General features: G+C 38.1%; 1 protein-coding gene across 5 annotated transcripts in view; it reads right to left on the reverse strand.

Annotated features, from left to right (window-relative positions):
- Positions 1-6123: 6123 nt before the first annotated feature.
- SLC9C1 (solute carrier family 9 member C1) overlaps positions 6124-21754 on the reverse strand; it is a 114669-nt gene continuing 99038 nt past the window's right edge. For 2 of the 5 annotated variants that reach the window (XM_070787704.1, XM_070787718.1), the window contains 6 exons: positions 21365-21496; positions 21046-21231; positions 18167-18290; positions 10915-11027; positions 8973-9060; positions 6125-6552 (listed from right to left, as the gene is read on the reverse strand). In XM_070787704.1, coding sequence (XP_070643805.1) covers positions 6530-6552; positions 8973-9060; positions 10915-11027; positions 18167-18290; positions 21046-21231; positions 21365-21496 — 666 coding nt within the window. In that variant the 3' untranslated portion in view covers positions 6125-6529. Of the gene's footprint in view, positions 6553-8972; positions 9061-10914; positions 11028-18166; positions 18291-21045; positions 21232-21364; positions 21497-21754 lie in introns of all 5 variants that reach the window. The other 3 variants (XM_070787709.1, XM_070787712.1, XM_070787726.1) reach the window with 2 other exon arrangements.

Below are 21754 nucleotides of genomic sequence, written 5' to 3' on the forward strand. Positions count from 1 at the left end.
TCCAGGCAAAAGTACTGGAGTGGGGTGCCATTGCCTTCTCCCCATAGGAATAGAACAAACATCAAATAAGATGGGCAAAATATTTGAAAAGATTTTCATCAAAGAAAATATTCAGATGGCAAACAAATTCATGAAAAGATGAACATCATAGTCATTGCGGGTGTAATGATTTAAACCAAAACCACAAAGCAATACTTTTGCACACCTATTAGACAGCCTAACAGTTGAAAATGAAAGCAAAAACTGATAATTATTAACTGCTGACAAGGAAAACAGAACATCTGGAAGTCTCACGTATTGCTGATGGGAATGCAAAATGTTTCAGCCTCTTTGGAAAACAGTATGGCATAGCCTTACCATACAACCTAGCTCCTAGGCATTAACCCAAATGAAATAAGAAATCAAGAACTCTAAGAATTTGTATGCATATGTTTATAGCTTCTCTACTCATAATTGCCAAATAAAACCAAACCCTGGAAATAACCCAAATAATCTCAAGTAGTAAATGTCTAAACAAACCATGTCACATTCACACAATGGGCTTTGGCCCAGTAATAAAAAGGAATGGGCTACTAATATTATACTTTTTATAATGTATATTCCAAGGAGGAGAAGGGGACGACAGAGGATGAGATTGTTCGATGAAATCACTGACTTAGTGGACTTGAGTTTGAATAACTCTGGGAGATAGTGAAGGACAGGGAAGCCTGACATGCTGCAGTCCATAGGATCACAGAGAGTCAGACATGACTTAGGGACTGAATAACAGCAACTAATATATACAACAACATGGACGAATCTCAAGAGAATGAGTGGAAGAATCCAGTCTTAAAGCCTATCTTTTGTGACATTCAAGATGAGGCAAAACTGTAGGGACAGAAAACACACCAGTGGTGCCCAGGAAAAGGAGTAGGAGAAGGTTTGAACTTCTGGGACCAGGGAATTTTTTTGTTGCTGTTCTGTATCTTGTGGTGGTAGAGGCATGACTGTATGCATTTCTCATGATTCCCAGAGCTGTATACCCCAAGTGTGCATTTTGCTGCTGCTGCTAAGTCGCTTCAGTCGTGTCCGACTCTGTGCGACCCCATAGATGGCAGCCCGCCAGGCTCCCCCGTCCCTGGGATTCTCCAGGCAAGAACACTGGAGTGGGTTGCCATTTCCTTCTCCAATGCATGAGAGTAAAAAGTGAAAGTGAAGTCGCTCAGTCGTGTCCAACCCTCAGCGACCCCATGGACTGCAGCCTTCCAGGTTCCTCTGTCCATGGGATTCTCCAGGCAAGGGTACTGGAGTGGGGTGCCATTGCCTTCTCCAGGGGATCTTCCCGACCCAGGGATCAAACCCAGGTCTCCCGCATTGTAGACAGACGCTTTACTGTTTGAGCCACCAGGGAAGTCTGGAAATCTCCTTAGTGGATAGCCAATGATCCTCATTACATTCTGGTTTAATATTTATTCAATATGCCAGCTTTCCCAGAGCACAGAGTACCTTATTCTTGATCTCCACCTTGAACTCCTTTCAGGGTGTGTTGAAGGTCAGCAACTGCAGTGGCTAATGACTCAATCCTTGCATAACAAGAAGGCGAATGACTTTTAGTTGGCACTTTCAACTCCAGTCTGACTTTAGCTGCCAAGGCAGGTTAGAGGCCTTTTGGATAACAGTGATTCTTTGAACTTTTCAGTCTCAAAAAACTAGATGGTATAAATCTAGCTCTAGGTAGTCCTTTTTAGACTTTGTGATTAGAGATAGAAGCTGGGAAAGCTATTTATGCTAAGCAAAATAATTTTGGAACATTTTATTACAGGAAAAGATCTGGTTTATTTAAGAATGCTTGTAGAGTCAGGAATATAATAGTTTAGTTAAGACTTCACCATTCTTCCTTCAAAAAGTCTCATAGAGAGAGTGAAGGCTGTGTGATGGGTTAATACTGAGACGTCTTCCTGAGTACAATTTTCTATTTACTTTTGGGTACAGAATATGAGTTGATTAGGAGTCCTGGCTAATGTCAGAGAGTTATGTGTTCGAAAACTATGACTGTTAATTGCTATTATTCCTCATTAAGGAGTTTTTAGCTGTTTTTATTTTTTAAAATTTTGTTGCAATGTAGTTGATTTACAATGTGTTATATTCTGCTATACAGCAAAGTGACTCAGTTATACACACATATCTTTTTTTTCATCAATTACTTTTATTTGGTTGCACTGGGTCTTAGTTGTGGCATGCAGGGTCTAGTTCCCTGACCAGAGATGGAACCCAGACCCCCTGCATTGGGACCCCAGAGTCTTAACCACTGGACCACCAGGGAAGTTCCATGTGTATATATATATATCCTTTTTCATCTTCTCCTCCATTAGGGTTTATCACCTGATACAGAATATAGTTGCCTGTGCTATATAGTAAGACCTTGTGTTTTCTTTATTCATCTGTGGATGGACACTTAGGTTGTTTCCGTATTTCTTGTTTATTACAAATAGAGCTACTATGAACATAGGGGTGCATATATCTTTTTGAGTTATAGTTTTGTCTGGGTATTTGCCCAGGAGTGGACTTGCTGGATCACGTGGCAACTCTATTTTTAGTTTTTCTAGAAACCTCTGTACTGTTTTCCATTGTAGCTGCACCAATTTATATTCCCACTAACAGTGTAAGAGGGTTTCTTTTTCTCTGCACCTTCTGCTTTTGTCATTTGCAGACATTTTAATGATGGCAATTCTAGTTTTTAAAAGGAGGCAGTAACACAGTTCCAATCCCTCTAAGTGAATTTGGGGCTGGAATTTTGCTGTCTGGTGAAGGGGTGTTAGCATATGACTTCCTGGTGGCAATAATACCACTAAAGATTATTTTTAATAATAAGGGAATGGTTTAGACACAAAATGGGAACTTTTTCAGTTCAATGAGAGGGCTCCTACAATGTACCCAAGCTGGTGGATGGTATAGGACTCTTCCTTGTCATTGTTTGGACTATTTTTTCAGAATGAATGATCCTTGGGAAGAATGTTGTTTTTTCTGCAAAGTTTCCTATTTTTCATTAGTAATACTAACATGGAACATGGAAAATTAAGTTATATACATGGCGAAAAAATACAAACTAGGCTTAAGCACTGTAAAAGTTAAAAAGTAAGCGACAAGTAAAGTCCCAAGTGTGAAAAGACCAAATAAAGCCCTTGTCTGAAAATATTAAAGGCAGACATGTAGGTTTCCTCTGAGGAGTCTAGGGGAGATGAGCTCTAAGCATCCTTCTCAGTCCAAAACCTGCATTACATTCTTTCTGGTGAAGGAGGAGTTCTGGGCACACACCCATCATATGATGCTGAGCAGGGTGGGTATACACCTTGCAAGGTACTGAGTTTATTTCACATCTCAGTGCCTTGTGCAGGCTTATTTCTCCACGTGGAGATGTTTACACTCAAGGACATGTTCCTAGTCAGACACTGACAATGACTAATATTTATGGAGTATATCCTTCTCTTCTCCAATGGCTTCAGTTCAGTTCAGTTCAGTCACTCAGTCGTGTCCGACTCTTTGCGACCTCATGAATCGCAGCACGCCAAGCCTCCCTGTCCATCACCAACTCCCGGAGTTCACTCAGACTCACGCCCGTTGAGTCAGTGATGCCATCCAGCCATCTCATCCTCTGTTGTCCCCACCTCCTCCTGCCCCCAATCCTTCCCAGCATCAGAGTCTTTTCCAATGAGTCAACTCTTCGCATGAGGTGGCCAAAGTACTGGAGTTTCAGCTTTAGCATCATTCCTTCCAAAGAACACCCAGGACTGATCTTCTTCAGAATGGACTGGTTGGATCTCCTTGCTGTCCAAGGAACTCTCAAGAGTCTTCTCCAACACCACAGTTCAAAAACATCAATTCTTCGGCGCTCAGCTTTCTTCATAGTCCAACTCTCACATCCATACATGACCACTGGAAAAACCATAGCCTTGACTAGATGGACCTTTGTTGGCAAAGTAATGTCTCTGCTTTTGAATATGCTATCTAGGTTGGTCATAACTTTCCTTCCAAGGAGTAAGCGTCTTTTAATTTCATGGCTGCAGTCACCATCTGCAGTGATTTTAGATTTCCAAAATAAAACCTAGAGAACTTAAAAAACATTGTAAATTATTCTGAATTCATTCGGGGGATATAAGTCCAAACGTCCTCACGTCTAGCTGTGACTTTGAGTAATTTTCTGAATTCTTTAAGCTCCATTACTAGTGCCTACCACCCACAGTTTGTGTAGTGATTGCCCAAGCTGAAATGAGGGCAAAGCTCTCAGAAGAGTATCCAGTGCACACTACTCTCACTTCCAGTGGTGACTACTGTTGGACAGCCCTTCTCCTTCCTGGTGTCTGGTTCCAGATCAAGGGTTTCACTCTCTGTTGCCTTAACATTTCTGGCCTGTCACTACCTCCTCATTCATTCTGCCGAGGTGGAGTGGCTTATCAGGTTGAATTTGGAAGCAGAATCTGGATGTTCATATTTGACCCCTTCTTTCTGATTTCTTTTGGGAGAGATCTCACCCTTAGAAACCTTAGTTTTTGCTGTTCTCAGCTATGTAGTAAGCTTAATGACAAATGCTCACAGTAGTAAAACTGTCCAAATCTGGGGTCAAAAGGCAACCATGTATTGTAAGTCAACTCAGTCACTAATAAAGAGGTGTGTGTGGGGAGGGCAGGGTGGGATATGTGTGTTTTAAGTTCTAATTGCCTCAATCCTTTGTCTTAATTTTCACTTGGTTTAGAATTCAGGAAAGGGTACTCATTAATAAGATCCTTATGGTATTATGCTAAGTGAAATAAGTCAGACAGAGAAAGGCAAATACTTATAACTTATATGTGGAATCTAAAAATTAAATGAGCTAGTGACTATAAAAAAAAAAAAAAGGAAACTGACTCTCAGATATAGAGAACAAAGCAGTGGTTACCAGTGAGGTGGGGGAGAGGGGAGGGACAATATAGGGGTAGGGGCCTAAAAGATACAAACTATTATGTTTAAAAATAAATAAGCTACAATACAGGAATTGTATCCAACATTTTATAATAACTAAAAATGAAATATAACCTTAAAAATTGTGAATTACTATGATGTACACCTGTAACATATAATATCGTACATCAACTACACCTCAGTAATAAAAAAAGTCCTTCAGATATTAAAATAGCTGTCATGTAACTAGCACTGGAAAGAAACTTGTTGAGGTTAGTTTTGGAGAGAAGTGATAGCAGTTTTTCTTTTTTTTTAAATTTCTGGTTGTACTGGGTCTTCGTTGCTGCACGTGGGCTTTCTCTAGTTGCGGTGTGCAGGCTTTTCCTTGTGATGGCTTTTCTTGTGGAACACAGGCTCTAGGGCTCACAGGCTTTAGTAGCTGGGGTGCGTGGGCTTAACTGCCTTGTGGCATGGGGCATCTTCCCAGACCAGGAATTGACCCCGCGTCCTCTGCATTGGCAGGTAGATTCTTAATCACTGGACCACCTGAGAAGCCTAATAGCAGTTTGATTTGACTTCCCAACAGCAACAAACCAAACTTTCTCCTCCACAAGCAGATTTTATGAATGGAATCTCTACACTTGGCTTCTTTGAAAAATGTGCCTACCACCAGTTGTAGCAAGAACAAAGTTTGGAATAACATTTCCCAAATCCTGGGTGGAGGCATGATCCTGAAGATATATATTTAAATTTTTATTAATTCTTCAGGTACTTATTTAGGACCTACCATACTGGAGGTGTATATGGTACAATCGCTAATCGTAGACTTGTTTTCAAATTTATGCTCTGCCTCTTACTAGCTATGAGGTTTTCCACAAAGTACTGAATTCACTCTTTACTCATCTGTAAATTGGAAATAATAGTACCTACCTTATATGATTACTATGAAGATTACATAAGTTTATAACTGTACAGCATTTGTTATATAACAGCATACAGAAGCAGTACAATATCTCTTCACTGTTAAGATTATTTAAAAAAATCATGTGCTGCCTATTGTAAATATAATCATGAACAAAATGAACACCAAAAGTTTTATTTAAGGTTAAGTTACATGGTTAAGTCTTTCTATGGTTAAATCCTTTAGAAAGGATTAAATCCTTTCTATTTGCTATTTTAAATCACTGAGGGCTTCCAGGATGAATGAAATGCAATGACACTTCACTGAGTGAATGACAAAAATCAACACTTGGTTCAAGAGCAACATTTTAAATACTTTTTAATAGCATTTAATTTTCATAAAGTGAATCAAACCATTTTTTTTTCTAAGAGTAATATACAAACTATCCAGGTAGCACAAGCTTATTTTCTGGTTCTAAAACTAAAACTTACTCTAAGATATTCTGGGGTGTTTTAGATATTTTAAATAATAGATATTTTAAATCCAGGAAATTTTGCAGAATGAAACAGTTGCAAAGTCCAAACTTCTTTCAGTGTGGCACCAAGAAGATCCACATAGGATTCAGCTCAAAGTTGCTCCCTCTTGAGGTAGGGAAACGTGCTTCAAAAACAGGAGGCATCTCATGACAGCAGGGCTCTTACATGTGTCAGTCTTCTAAACAGCCTTGTCAAACATTTCTAAAAGAAATGGAAATGAAGGAAAACAATCCAAAGCAAAAGAGCTCTGGAATCTTTCAACACTGACCCACAACCCAGAATAGGATGTCCTAGAGCGTCAGTTTTATTCCCACAAGAAATATCTGGTCATTATTAATGACACCAAGGAAGGAAGCTGAGCAAGTGAATGTGAATCACTTGTCATCATAAGGGTTGGTAGCATGATTTAAACTGGGAGTATGAATCCAAGAAACCCCTGGGGTCTGTTGAACTGGGTGCAGAAGTTTATGGACTAGTGGACACGACTGAAGCAACTTAGCAGCAGCAGCAGGAGGAGGGTTTACCATTGTGGGAATAACTGACTGGAGTCATTATCACTCATTGAATTTTGGCTCTGGCTATTACTATCTGGTGGCTCAGATGCTTAAGAATCTGCCTGCAATGCAAGAGACCAAGGTTCTATCCTTGAGTTGAGAAGATCCCCCAGCTGAAGGGAATGGCAACCTATTCCAGTCTTCTTGCCTGGAGAATTCCATGGACAGAGGAGCCTGGCATGCTACAGTTGCAAAGAGCTGGACATGACTAAGCAACTAACACTTTCACTTTCACATTTCCTAACACTATGGATTTCTGAGTGTAAAGTGTGGTACAAAAGACAACAGACAACTTTCAAGTAATTTATATTTGAATAATTCTTGATGGTTTTACAGTCATATTTTTCATAATGAGTAACAAAGCCACATAAAACAAGAGGGGTAAATAAGACCATCTCTGCTGCTGCTGCTGCTGCTGAGTCACTTCAGTTGTGTCCGACTCTGTTCGACCCCATAGACAGCAGCCCACCAGGCTCCACCGTTCCTGGGATTCTCCAGGCAAGAACGCTGGAGTGGCTTGCCATTTCCTTCTCCAATGCATGAAAGTGAAAATGAAGTCACTCAGTCGTGTTCTACCCTCAGCAACCCCATGGACTGCAGCCCACCAGGCTCCTCCGTCCATGGGATTTTCCAGGCAAGAGTACTGGAGTGGGGTGCCATTGCCTTCTCTGAAGACCATCTCTATTCTCCCTTTTCTTAATTATATCATTTAGATTTATCTTTTCTGGCCTTGTTTACACTAAACATGTTATATGCACAGTATGGAATTCAGCTTTTACATTTTATGTTGAACTACTCAACCATAGTAGTATGACACTCCTTGTACTACGGATGTTCTGTAGTGAAATTATACATTTTTTCACTGTTGAACACTTTGGCTACTTAAAATTTTTTGTCACTAGAAATAGTAGTGTATTAGACATTTTGCACATTTGTCTACTTGTATACCTTGTATTACTTTCTTTGGATTGATTTTCAGAAGAGAAATCATTGAGGCAAACTGTGTGAGTATTTTTATGACTTTTGTTGACAAATTGCTTATCTACTAGCTAAATATGAGAAAATAAGTATCATTCTATTTTCATTTATTTCAAAGAAAATAATTCTACCATTTAATAAAAACAGTTCTTTAAAAAATGTTAATACTTTGTTGTTGTTTAGTGTTGCTTTTTTTATTTTCTCCACATTTTGGGCATTGTCTTTTCCCTGAATTGGCTGTTTATAAGTTTGCCTGTTGGTATCATAGTGTTTTCCTCATCATTTTGTACACATTTTCCCCAGGTAAAGATATTCATTGTGTTGCAAATAATTCTTTCAAACACTTTTTACATGGTGTATTGTTAGCCTTCAAGTCTATTTTAAAATATGATCTTTGTCATAGGAAGTGGTATTAAACAGTTAATGTTTTTTAAATGGAGATAAAAAATTTATCTGGAGGTCATATAAAGCACTTATAAACACAAATATTTCCCCAGACACGACATTTTGTACTGCCAACAGCCAGGTTGGTCTACTCATCGTTTCCTAAAAGTCTTGGTCTCTTGCGTCTTCTGTTCTAAGCATCAGCTTCTTTTCTCTACAGAGACTTTGCTATGCTTAGTAGCTATCTGTTTCTTGAATTCATTTAACTTCAGTTGACACTGTCCACTGTGTTTCTTGTATTGTCATTTAACTGCCTTCCGTGTGGTATGTTTTGCTTCCTTAACTAGAACATAAATTTTTGACCATGAAGTCATAGCTTATTGTCTGCTTATATCTTCCACATTACATGGCTACCTGTAAAACAACCTACCAAACTGGGAGCAGCTAGTGTTGCATGTGAGATTAAATGGCAGAATATAGAGAGGGAACCATGAAGCTATAGTTTCCAGAAATTCAGATAAAGGAATCTTATTTTGAATTAATTTTCCAAATTAGAATTTAGAATTAGTGCCAGTAGAAGAATCTTCTGGCTAGTAGAAGGTGGTATAAGCATATTATCACACAAAGGCAAATAAACTGGCTTCCATCTACATCTCCAGGAACAGATATGCTCCCACTCATGTTGGGAAAATGGAACCAGCTCACCAGACTTCCGTTTAGGCTTATTCGAGGCGTTCCCATAGATGCTCTTATCCATCATGATCTTAGCAGTTGATTTCGTAGGCTCTTGATTCTAAAAATGGAGATAGGAGTTAAAGTTAGTAAGATTTATAAAACAGAGCTGGTGTCAAATCTGGTCTGTAGGTCAGGGGGACCTACAGCTGGGACTCCTGGCAGTGGCAGCACTGTGTGGGGGTCAAAATGCTCTGTAAGGAGCCACTTAATGTTGTGACAGGTTTTTAATGATGTAAAGGTAAAGCTACCGTTCTGGGCTGGTGGTAATCAGGGAAAACTTTGAGAGGAGAGGGAAGGGAGTTGGCTCAGAAACACAACCAAGATTTAACATGAGGGAGAACAAGCATTTATTAAATAACAGAATTTGTTGATCTTCTCTGTATGTCTAACTAGCTGATGTTTCTACCATTTATTGGACTCTCACTTTCAAACTGCTTCCTCTATGTTAACAACTCTTATGCAAATCATTTTCTTTTTAATTAAGTAAAAGCAGCAATTTGGGACATTATGTACTGGGAGAGCATTAGCTTTCCTGGCTCCTCCCTTCATTCCCCCAAACACGCTATTAAGATAAATCCTACAAGCTTGGCAGGCTACCAAGGCTAAGGAGAAAGATGGCTTAATCAGTAAGCTGGAAGGAGCCATCTTATATTTTAAGTGTCTTCCTCATAATTTTTTGTTTGTTTGTTTATTAACTGTAATTTCTCTTTGTTCTTTCCTAGTCTTCAGCAGAAACTATGTTTGGGAGAATTAGAGGAGGTGACTATATTCATGGTTTTTTTTTTTTTAAGAAAGTTAATATGGGAAGAGCAAAAGACATTTGGAGAAGCAGTTTACAATGTTAAGAAGAAGTGTCAAATACTTTGTCGTATACCTCCCATTTCTTTAATCTCCATAGCAGCACCATATGAATGTGACTTATTATTTTATCTGTTTTATAGACAGGGAAAATGATGCTAAGGCAGGTTGAGAAATTTGTTCAAGGTCACACGGCTAATTGTGATGGAATCAGGAAGCAAACCAGAGACTTCCATGCTACACCCCCACACTCTCAACCCCTGTGCTATTGGGTCAGCAGTTTGAGGCACCAACTAGGGAGGGTTTGAGGGAAAGCTTCCCCAGGAAGACTCTGAAACTCAAGGATGAACTGAAATTCCTGCTTTTATGCAGAATGAGAACTTATGTATTAAAGAAGAGTGTTGGGCTCTTCAAGACCTGAGAACTTGAACACATTTGAGTTAAACATGGACATTAGGAAAACACCTTCAATGTCCCTCGTGGGACCTTTAATAAGCTTTCATTCAACATATACTCGTGAGGCAAGTTTCGGGGGAGAAGGAGAATGTGTTTTGAGTTTGATGCCTTCTGTTAATAGAGTAAGTGGACTGAATTGATGTAAAACATCTTTAACAACCAAATATACAATTGTCTGATGTATTCATTTGTAGCAGATATTTCTCATATTCTGGGTATTATAATTAGCATCTCCTGGGACAATACTACCAGCTTGGAAAAGACAAGAAATAAAAATGAATTCTCTACCTCACTTGGAACTCCCTAAAATCCAGTCTACAGTTAGGCTGATGGAGATCTAGTGAGGTTCAGATAGGCTGATGGAGATCTAGTGAGGTTCAGATAGGCTGATGGAGATCTAGTGAGGTTCAGATAGGCTGATGGAGATCTAGTGAGGTTCAGATAGGCTGATGGAGATCTAGTGAGGTACAGTTGTCTCTAGGTATTTGCAGGGGCCTGGTTCCAGGACAGCACTCCCTCTTCCCATGAATACCAAAATCAAGGGATGCTCAAGTCCCTTATATAGAATGACATAGTACAGTCAGGGCCCAGGAGCCACATGTTCTGTGTTCTAGGATACGAAGAACTGACTGTATTTTCATTGTATTTCTCAGTTTACCTGAGTATGTGTCTCTTCTTGAGAGAGATTTTCACGTGTTCCACTTTCACCTGCTTCAAATTGAGTACGTGTCTCCTCTGGAAAGGGATATTCACATCTTCTGGATTCAGCTCCTTCAGAAAAGACTGCATTAATTCAAACACTGAAACAAACAACCATATTAACTAGTCCAACTATCCAATTCAACCAAGTTCAAGTCACTGTGATCTGGAATTGGCGGCAATTTCAGTTGGTAGGAAATGGGGTCACTTTAAAAAAAGAGATTAGAAGTCTTTTATTATAAAGATTGTGTAACAAATGTGCAGAAAGTTTGGAAAGTACAGAGACAAAATCATTTACTGTCCCACCATCCCCAAAGTACTTTTATATTAATATGTACTAAGCATGCCAGGCCCATTGGTAAGCAATGGGGATACATAAGAAAGCAAATGAGTAATGATCCGTGCTCTCTTGGAGAAGACGGATCAGCAAATATACGAATAAAAAAATACATGATGGGAAAATAGGACTGTGTGCATAATGGGCTATGGGAGCACATGGAAAGTGCAGTTCTGTGAATTTGGGATGTATCAGTGATGCTGAGATTTAAGGAATAAGAAGTTAACTCCCTGGAATGGGGAGATGTGGGGGCAAGCACTTTTAGAGGGTTCTAGGCAGAAGGAAGGGGAAAAAATGTGCAAAGGTTCAGGATTGAGAGACCATGAGGTCTCTCATATTATGTGAACCATTAGCTGTTTGGTATGGCCACATTTTAGATTGTGGGGAGGGAAGGTGGCTGAAGAATGAGCAGATGATGAAGTTTCCCATACTATGTCCTATTTCTGCTTAATGTGAAGATCAGTGGGGACCCATGGAAGGACAGTATTGTGTTCACATGGATTCAAAGGTTTATAACTGTAACACAATAAAGATAAAATTTGTTTAAAATTAGCAAGAGAGTCTGGTATCAGTGCTACTTTTACTTGACGTGTATCATTGGTCTTTTCCAAGGAACTACCTGGGAAATTAATTGTTTAATGCTTATTAAGCATTCAATTGTGTTAATTTAATTAACCATTCTTGATCATTAGACATTTTGATAACTTCTGATTTCTATTCTTATAAATAATGCTTAATTACCTTAATTACTTTTTAATTTTTTTAATTAATTTTTTTATTGGAGGATAATTGTTTTACAGAATTTTGTTGTTTTCTGTCAAACCTCAACAAGAATCAGCCATAGGTATACATATATACCCTCCCTTTTGAAGCCCCCACCCATCTCCCTCTCCATCCCACCCCTCTAGGTTGATACAGAACCCCTGTTTGAGTTTCCTTAGCCATACAGCAAATTCCCATTGGCTATCTATTTTACATGTAGTAATGTAAGTTTCCATGTTACTCTTTCCATACATCTCACCTTCTCCTCCTCTCTCCCCATGTCCATAAATCTATTATCTATGTTTCTCCATTGCTGCCCAGTAAATAAATTTCTTCAGTACCATTTTTCTAGATTACATATATATGCCTTAGAATATGATATTTATCTTTCTCTTTCTGACTTACTTCATTCTGTATAATAAGTTCTAGGTTCATCAATCTCATTAAAACTGACTGAAATGTATTCCTTTTTATGGCTGGGTAATATTTCATTGTGTATATGTACCACAACTTCTTTATCCCTTCATCTGTCGATGGGCATATGTAGGTTGCTCCCATGTTCTAGCTATTGCAAATAGTGCTGCAATGAACAATGAGATACATGGGTATTTTTCAATTGTGATTTCCTCAGAGTATATGCCTAGGAGTGAGATGCTGGGTCATATGGTGGTTTTATTCCTAGTTTTTTTAGGAATCTCCATACCGTCTTCCATAGTGGCTGTATCTATTTACATTACTACCAATAGTGCAAGAGTATTCCTTTTTCTCCACACCCTCTCCAGCATTTATTGAATGTAGACTTTTTGATGATGGCCATTCTGACTGGTGTGAGGTGAACCTCATTGTAGTTTTGATTTGCATTTCTCTAATAATGAACAACATTGAGCATCTTTTCATGTGTTTGTTTGTAAGCCATCTGTGTATATTCTTTGGAGAAATGTCTGTTTAGGTTTTTTTCCCACTTTTTGACTGAGTTGTTTGTTTTTCTGGTATTGAGTCATATGAGCTGCTTGGATATACTGGAAATTAATCCTTTGTCAGTTGTTTCATTTGCTATTATTTTCTCCTATTCTGAGGGTAAAAACAACTATTTCTGCTTTATTGACTATGCCAAAGCCTTTGACTGTGTGGATCACAATCAACTGTGGAAAATTCTGAAAGAGATGGGAATACCAGACCACCTGATCTGTCTCTTGAGAAATTTGTACGCAGGTCAGGAAGCAACAGTTAGAACTGGACATGGAACAACAGACTGGTTCCACATAGGAAAAGGAGTACGTCAAGGCTGTATATTGTCACCCTGTTTATTTAACTTACATGCAGAGTACATCATGAGAAACACTGGACTGGAAGAAACACAAACTGGAATCAAGATTGCCGGGAGAAATATCAATAACCTCAGATATGCAGATGACAACACCCTTATGGCAGAAAGTGAAGAGGAACTCAAAAGCCTCTTGATGAAAAGTGAAAGTGGAGTGAAAAAGTGGGCTTAAAGCTCAACATTCAGAAAACGAAGATCATGGCACCTGGTTCCATCACTTCTTGGGAAATAGATGGGGAAACAGTGGAAACAGTGTCAGACTTTATTGTTCTGGGCTCCAAAATCACTACAGATGGTGACCGCAGCCATGAAATTAAAAGACGCTTACTCCTTGGAAGGAAAGTTATGACCAACCTAGATAGCATATTCAAAAGCAGAGACATTACTTTGCCAACAAAGGTCCGTCTAGTCAAGGCTATGGTTTTTCCTGGGGTCATGTATGGATGTGAGAGTTGGACTGTGAAGAAGGCTGAGCACCAAAGAATTGATGCTTTTGAACTGTGGTGTTGGAGAAGACTCTTGAGAGTCCCTTGGACTGCAAGGAGATCCAACCAGTCCATTCTGAAGGAGATCAGCCCTGGGATTTCTTTGGAAGGAATGATGCTAAAGCTGAAACTCCAGTACTTTGACCACCTCATGTGAAGAGTTGAGTCATTGGAAAAGACTCTGATGCTGGAAGGGATTGGGGGCAGGAGGAGAAGAGGACGACAGAGGATGAGATGGCTGGATGGCATCGCTGACTCGATGGACGTGAGTCTGAGTGAACTCCGGGAGTTGGTGATGGACAAGGAGGCCTGGCGTGCGGTGATTCACGGGGTTGCAAAGAGTCGAACACGACTGAGCGACTGATCTGATCTGATTCTGAGGGTTGTCTTTTCACCTTGCTTATAGTTTCCTTTGCTGGGCAAAAGCTTTTAAGTTTAATCAGGTCCCACTTGTTTACTTTTGTTTTTATTTCCGTTGCTCTAGGAGGTAGATCATAGAGGATCTTGCTTTGACTTATGTCATCATGTGTTCTGTCTATGTTTTCCTCTAAGAGTTTTATAATTTCTTGTCTTACATTTAGGTCTTTAATCCATTTTGAGTTTATCTTTGTGTATGGTGTTAGGAAGTGTTCTAATTTCATTCTTTCACATGTAGCTGTCCAGTTTTCCCAGCACCATTTATTGAAGAGGCTGTCTTTGCCCCATTGTATATTCTTGCCTCCTTGGTCAAAAATAAGGTACCCATAGATGCACGGGTTTATTTCCGAGCTTTCTGTCTTGTTCCATTGGTCTATACTTCTGTTTTTGTGCCAGTACGATACTGTCTTGATGACTGTAGCTTTGTAGTATAATCTGAAGTCAGGAAGGTTGATTCCTTCAACTCCATTCTTCTTTCTCAAGACTGCTTTGGTTATTCAGGGTCTGTTATGTTTCCATATGAATTGTCAAATTTTTATTCTAGTTCTGTGAAAAAAGTTATTGGTAATTTGGTAGGGATCACATTGAATCTGTAGATTGCATTTGGTAGTAGAGTAATTTTCAAAATATTTATTCTTCCTACCCAGGACCATGGAATATCTCTCCATCTGTTTACGTCATCTTTGATTTCTTTCATTAGTGTCTTGTAATTTTCTGTGTACAGTTCTTTTGTCTCCTTAGGTGAGTGTATTCCTAGGTATTTAATTCTTTTCATTGCAATGGTAGATGGGATTGATTCCTTAATTGCTTTTTCTGATTTTTCATTGTTAGTATATTGAAATGCAAGTGATTTCTGTGTATTGATTTTGTATCCTGCAACTTTGCTAAATTCACTGATTAGCTCTAGTAATTTTCTGAGACTATATTTAGGGTTTTCTATGTCATGTCATGGCATCCGGTCCCACCACTTCATGGGAAATAGATGGGGAAACAGTGGAAACAGTGTCAGACTTTATTTTTCTGGGCTCCAAAATCACTACAGATGGTGACTGCAGCCATGAAATTAAAAGATGCTTACTCTTTGGAAGGAAAGTTATGACCAACCTAGATAGCATATTCAAAAGCAGAGACATTACTTTGCCAACAAAGGTTCGTCTAGTCAAGGCTATGGCTATGGTTTTTCCTGTGGTCATGTATGGATGTGAGAGTTGGACTGTGAAGAAGGCTGAGCACCAAAGAATTGATGCTTTTGAAGTGTGGTGTTGGAGAAGACTCTTGAGAGTCCCTTGGACTGCAAGGAAATCCAACCAGTCCATTCTGAAGGAGATCAGCCCTGGGATTTCTTTGGAAGGAATGATGCTAAAGCTGAAACTCCGGTACTTTGGCCACCTCATGTGAAGAGTTGACTCATTGGAAAAGACTCTGATGCTGGGAGGGATTGGGGGCAGGAGGAGAAGGGGACGACAGAGGATGAGATGGCTGGATGGCATCACTGACTCAATGGACGTGAGTCTGAGTGAACTCCGAGAGTTGGTGATGGACAGGGAGGCCTGGTGCACTGCGATTCATGGGGTCGCAAAGAGTCGGACACGACTGAGCGACTGATCTGACCTGATCTGATCTGATGTCATGTCATCTGCAAACAGTGAGAGCTTTACTTCTTCTTTTCTGATCGGGATTCCTTTTATTTCTTTTTCTTCTCTGATTGCTGTAGCTAGGACTTCCAGAACTGTGTTGAATAATAGTGGTGAAAGTGGACACCCTTGTCTTGTTCTTGATCTTAGGGGAATGCTTTCAATTTTTGACCATTGAGAATAATGTTTGCTCTGGGCTTATCATATATGGCCTTTACTATGTTGAGGTAGGTTCCTTCTATGCCCATTTTTTGAAGAGTTTGAATCATAAATGGATGCTGAATTTTGTCAAGGGCCTTTTCTGTATGTATAAGATTTTCATATGGTTTTTATCTTTCAATTTGTTAATATGGTGTATCACATTGGTTGATTTGCATATATTGAAGAATCCTGGCATCCCTGGAATAAATACAACTTGATCATGTTGTATGAGCTTTTTGATGTATTGCTGAATTCTGTTTGCTAAAATTTTGTTGAGGATTTTTGCATCTATGTTCATCAGTGATATTGGCCTATAGTTTTCTTTTTTGTGTTGTCTTTGTCTGGTTTTGGTATCAGGGTGATGGTGGCCTTGTAGAATGAGTTTGGAAGTGTTCCTTCCTCTGCAGTTTTTTGAAAGAGTTTTAGAAGGATAGGCATTAGCTCTTCTCTAAATGTTTGATAGAATTCTCCTGTGAAGCCATCTGGTCTTGGGCTTTTATCTTTTGGGAGATTTTTGATCACAGCTTCAATTTCAGTGCTAGTAATTGGGTTGTTCATAATTTCTATTTCTTCCTGGTTCAGTCTTGGAAGATAGAACTTTTCTGAGAATCTGTTCATTTCTTCCAGGTTATCCATTATATTGCCATATAGTTGTTCATAATAGTCTCTTATAATCCTTTGTATTTCTGCATTGTCTGTTGTAACCTCTCCTTTTTCATTTCTGACTTTGTTGATTTGATTCTTCTCTGTTTGTTTCTTGATGATTCTGGCTAATGGTTTGTCAATTTCATTTATCTTCTCAGAGAACCAGCTTTAGTTTTTTTAATCTTTACTATTGTATGGACATTTGATAACTTCTAATTTTTACTTTTACAAATAATGCTTAATTACCTTAATTATTTTTTTGCTTTATTTATTTACAATAAATGTCTAGAAATTATATTATTAATTTATTTTTACTGAGATATAATTGACATATTTAGAAATTACATTATTTAAGCAAGGGATAGAAATACTTTTAGGGCTTTTGGAATCTTGTGATAAACTTATTTGATCAATTTATATTGGTGTCAAGATAAGAATGTATATCAGAAAAACTACATTTTTAAAAGTTTTAGAATTTATTTTTAATTGGAGGATAATTGTTTTACAATGTTGTGTTGGTTTCTGCATTGAATAACATGAATCAGGCATAAGTATATATAATCCCCCTTTCTCTTAAACTTCTTTCCAATCACTACATTTTTTGAGCTTTAGTCATTATAATTCTTTAAAAATCTCATGAATGAAATAGGCTAATATTTAATTTGTTTCTTTAAATATTAGTAGTGTTGAATTTTGTCTACATTTTTTTTCAATAAAACTTTTCTTCCATGAACTGTCCCTTGTTGATCTCTTGATTGGTAATATTCTTATCAATGCAGAATTTTAAAATTAATTTCTGTATTTCTAAATTTAGAACAATGTCTCCTTCAGAGAAATGAAAAATATTAAAGAATATTTATTCCATAATTCAAATATAACTCAATTTTTAAAACTATCTCAAATTTATTTTCCAAATTTTAATCACTAGCTTATAGCAGTTATTAAATAATCATTTATATTATGATTCAGTTTCATTCATGCAAAATTTGTACAGAGAATAGGCTTATAATAAGGTTATTTATTCAGTTCTATGATTTATATCTCTGTTATTCAGACAACACAACAGCATTTTCATTATTACTGCTATATAAAATATTTTAACTTTTGGAAAGAACTAGAAATTTCCTCATCAATCTTTTCTTCATATTATTTTTATATACTTATAATGTTTATAATATATGATACCTATTATAATTATGTATTTATTTTATAGATTAAATATAGAATAATTTCTAACTATAACTTATATATTCTCAGTCATAATTCACACATTGGATATCAAATATGGCAGTTAAAAGATTCCTCAATACTTTAGGCAGAGTGCATACAAGTTTCCAAATACTACAGGACTATTTCATAAAAGAAAAATAAGTTCCCAATTATTCAAAGAATTCTAACTTACATACCTGATGTTGTTGGATCAGCTGGTTTATGTGAAGCTATATACTTTCTAGTGTTCCACCTGAATCTTTTTGAATAAATCGAAGTTTGAACAATTGTTACCTTTGTGAAATCTTCAGTGCCTTGTATCTGAAAATCGACAGATTACAAGCTAATTTCTAAGTAAAAATCTAACAATTAAATGTTCTCTAGTAAGCTACTATCTCAGACCCTCTCTAAATATCTGGGCCTGAAAATTGACATTGTAAATAGATATTGAAGTGAAGTGAAGTGAAAGTTGCTCAGCTCTGTCTGACTCTTTGCGACCCCGTGGACTGTACAGTCCATGGAATTCTCCAGGCCAGAATACTGGTGTGGTAGCTTTTCCCTTCTCCGGGAGATCTTCCCAACTCAGGGATTGAACCCAGGTGTCCCGCATTTCAGGTGGATTCTTTACCATCTGAGCCACCAGGGAAGCCCAAATAGACATTAGATATAGCCAAATACTTGGGTATGTTAGCTTTGTGAAAGTCAATATTCTATATGCTTTCACTGATTTTAAATTATTTTGTCCATTTTTATTACAAATGAGAAAAATAGTGAAGACTTAGTCATCCATGACTCTTTAAAATATCACCCAGAGTATTTTTCTATGTGGCATAAAGAAAGTCTGAATGTCAGTGGATTTCAAGACATCTTCCAATCCAAACCCACAGTGAGGAGAGCTTTATGCTCAGGACAGTAGACAGAGTTGGGCAGGTTTGGGTTGCCTAAAGAATCTCTTTCTTGGTTATCTAAATTCCCAATCCAGCATCCCTAACTAAGCTCTATTATCACATATTCAGGAATAGAGGTAGGAAGCACCATAGTTAAGAATAATGTTTCACTTCCTCTCACTGGCTGTCAGATTAGTAGTATCCATGTGGAAATTTTTCTTATGACCATTTCTCAGCTCAGGATTCCTCATACCTCCAATATATTTTTCTTGTGTCCCGTATTTACCTTTTAAGCACTTCTATCATAACTGGACATGGAACAACAGACTGGTTCCAAATAGGAAAAGGAGTACATCAAGGCTGTATATTGTCACCCTGCTTATTTAACTTATATGCAGAGTACATCATGAGAAACACTGGGCTGGAAGAAGCACATGCTGGAATGACCCAAGATATGCAGATGACACCACTGTTATGGCAGAAAGTGAAGAAGAACTAAAAAGCCTCTTGATGAAAGTGAAAGAGGAGAGTGAAAAAGTTGGCTTAAAGCTCAATATTCAGAAAATGAAGATCACGGCATCTGGTCCTATCACGTCGTGGCAAATAGATGGGGAAACAGTGGATACAGTGGCTGACTTTATTTTTATGGGCTCCAAAATCACTGCAGATGGTGACTGCAGCCATGAAATTAAAAGACGCTTACTCCTTGGAAGGAAAGTTATGACCAATCTAGATAGCATATTAAAAAGCAAAGACATTACTTTGCCAACAAAGGTTCGTCTAGTCAAGGCTATGGTTTTTCCAGTGGTCATGTATGGATATAAGAGTTGGACTATAAAGAAAGCTGAGTGCTGAAGAATTGATACTTTTGAACTGTGGTGTTGGACAAGACTCTTGAGAGTCTCTTGGACTGCAAGGAGATCCAACCAGTCCACCCTAAAGGAGATCAGTCCTGGGTGTTCACTGGAAGGACTGATGTTGAAACTGAAGCTCCAATACTTTGGCCACCTGATGCATTTGACTCATTTGAAAAGACCCTGATGATGGGAATGATTGAGGCAGGAGGAGAAGGGGACAACAGAGGATGAGATGGTTGGATGGCATCACCAACTTGATGGACATGGGTTTGGGTAGACTCCGGGAGATGGTGATGGACAGGGAGTCCTGGCGTGCTGTGGTTCGTGGGGTGGCAAAGAGTCGGACACGACTGAGCGACTGAACTGAACTGATCATAGCTGTAAACATTTATGTGTCTATTTTTATATATATCTTTTTGCTTGGTTGAGAGATCTCTTGAGGGTAAGTTGCAAGACTCATTTGTTTTGATCACTCTAGCATCTAGCACTGTTTCTGTCATAGTTGCGTAAAAAATACGCTTACTTTAATTAACTCTTGGTCTCTCTTTCAATTTACTTTCTTTAGCAGTATTTTATGTGTCCTCTGATTCTCCTAGACATGTACCTCTCTTACTCTACCCCAGTACACACACATACACACACAAACACATACATATACTACGATATTCCTTCATTCTCTCTTTCTTCTCATGGCACAGCTTTTCATTTTAATTGGGCTTCCCTGGAGGCTCAGACAGCAAACAAACTGCCTGCAATGCAGGAGACCCAGGTCCTGGGGAAGGGAATGGCAACCCACTCCAGGATTCTTGCCTGGAGAATCCCATGGACAGAGGAGCCTGCTGGGCTACATCCAAGGGGTTGCAAAGAGTTGGACATGACTGAACAACTAAGCACACACATAACTCAACAGCTTAAATATTAGAACATCCTTTATTTTTACATTCACTTTCAAAGTAGCTGAAGAAATACCAGTAATAGTCACTTCAGCTTAGGACTGAAAGAACCTTTTTACAGCACTGTTGATATAATCCAGAGAGAGTAGTCCTGCAATATGTACATGAACTGAATAGGTCCTCTTTTGCTATTTACAACTGTACCAAAATGTATAGCTTGGCCTGATTCATTGATAGTGAATGGGAACAGGTTGGTGTTTGGGCTACCCAGTGCCAAAGCAATCGGTGAACTGGGAGTGTGTGTGCTGTGTGTGCGTTCGTGGAGTGTTAGGGGAATGGGGGAGAATGGGAAGGTGGAAAAGTGACACTTTTTCTACTATTAACTCATTGTTGGACAAATGGAATATTGACCTGAAGATATGAATCAGTATTTCTTTACCTGATGACATGTTATAGGAATTAAGAAAGGAGCCTTATAAGCTTTTCGTAACTGACAATCTTCCACAGCTCCATGGATGAGGATGACATAAATTACTGTTTCATCATAGATATCGGTTTTGGTGTTCTTTGGTATATCTTTTACATAAATGTTACTGAGTTTTAATTGCATCTTGTAATTCCAATCCTATAAGAAAAATACAATTTCATAGTCTATTGTTTATAAAGATTAATATAAATTCCTAAAGAGTTAATTTCTAACAATACTTTAGTTCATTTTCATTCAGAGAGAAGGACAATTTCACATAAGCACCTCTTACCTCATAAGATAAATGTTCCCTGATTTTTTTGGCAGTAATAGAAAGTCCAAGTTTTAGCCACATTCTGTATTCAATGTGAGGATAAAATTGTTCAAAAGCTTCATACAAGTGATTTTTGGGGATAAAACATGTCTGGAAAAAAGAGGATGTCAACTTACTGTTTCATTCTGTGCATTCATGATTCAATGAAATGAGATTTTCTCTTATATACATGTAACATTAAATCTAATAATATTTAAATTATGCAGATTCATTTTATTGCCTGGAAACCTAATAAAATGTATTTATTTAGTAAATATTTTTACAATCTTGTCATATACTAAGTATTAAAAGGCTGTATGATTTAATGAGACTTCTTTATTATTCTTATAGATTCTGAAAAAAATAGAA

Source organism: Bos indicus, chromosome 1, assembly GCF_029378745.1.
Source record: "Bos indicus isolate NIAB-ARS_2022 breed Sahiwal x Tharparkar chromosome 1, NIAB-ARS_B.indTharparkar_mat_pri_1.0, whole genome shotgun sequence".
Classification (NCBI taxonomy): domain Eukaryota; kingdom Metazoa; phylum Chordata; class Mammalia; order Artiodactyla; family Bovidae; genus Bos; species Bos indicus.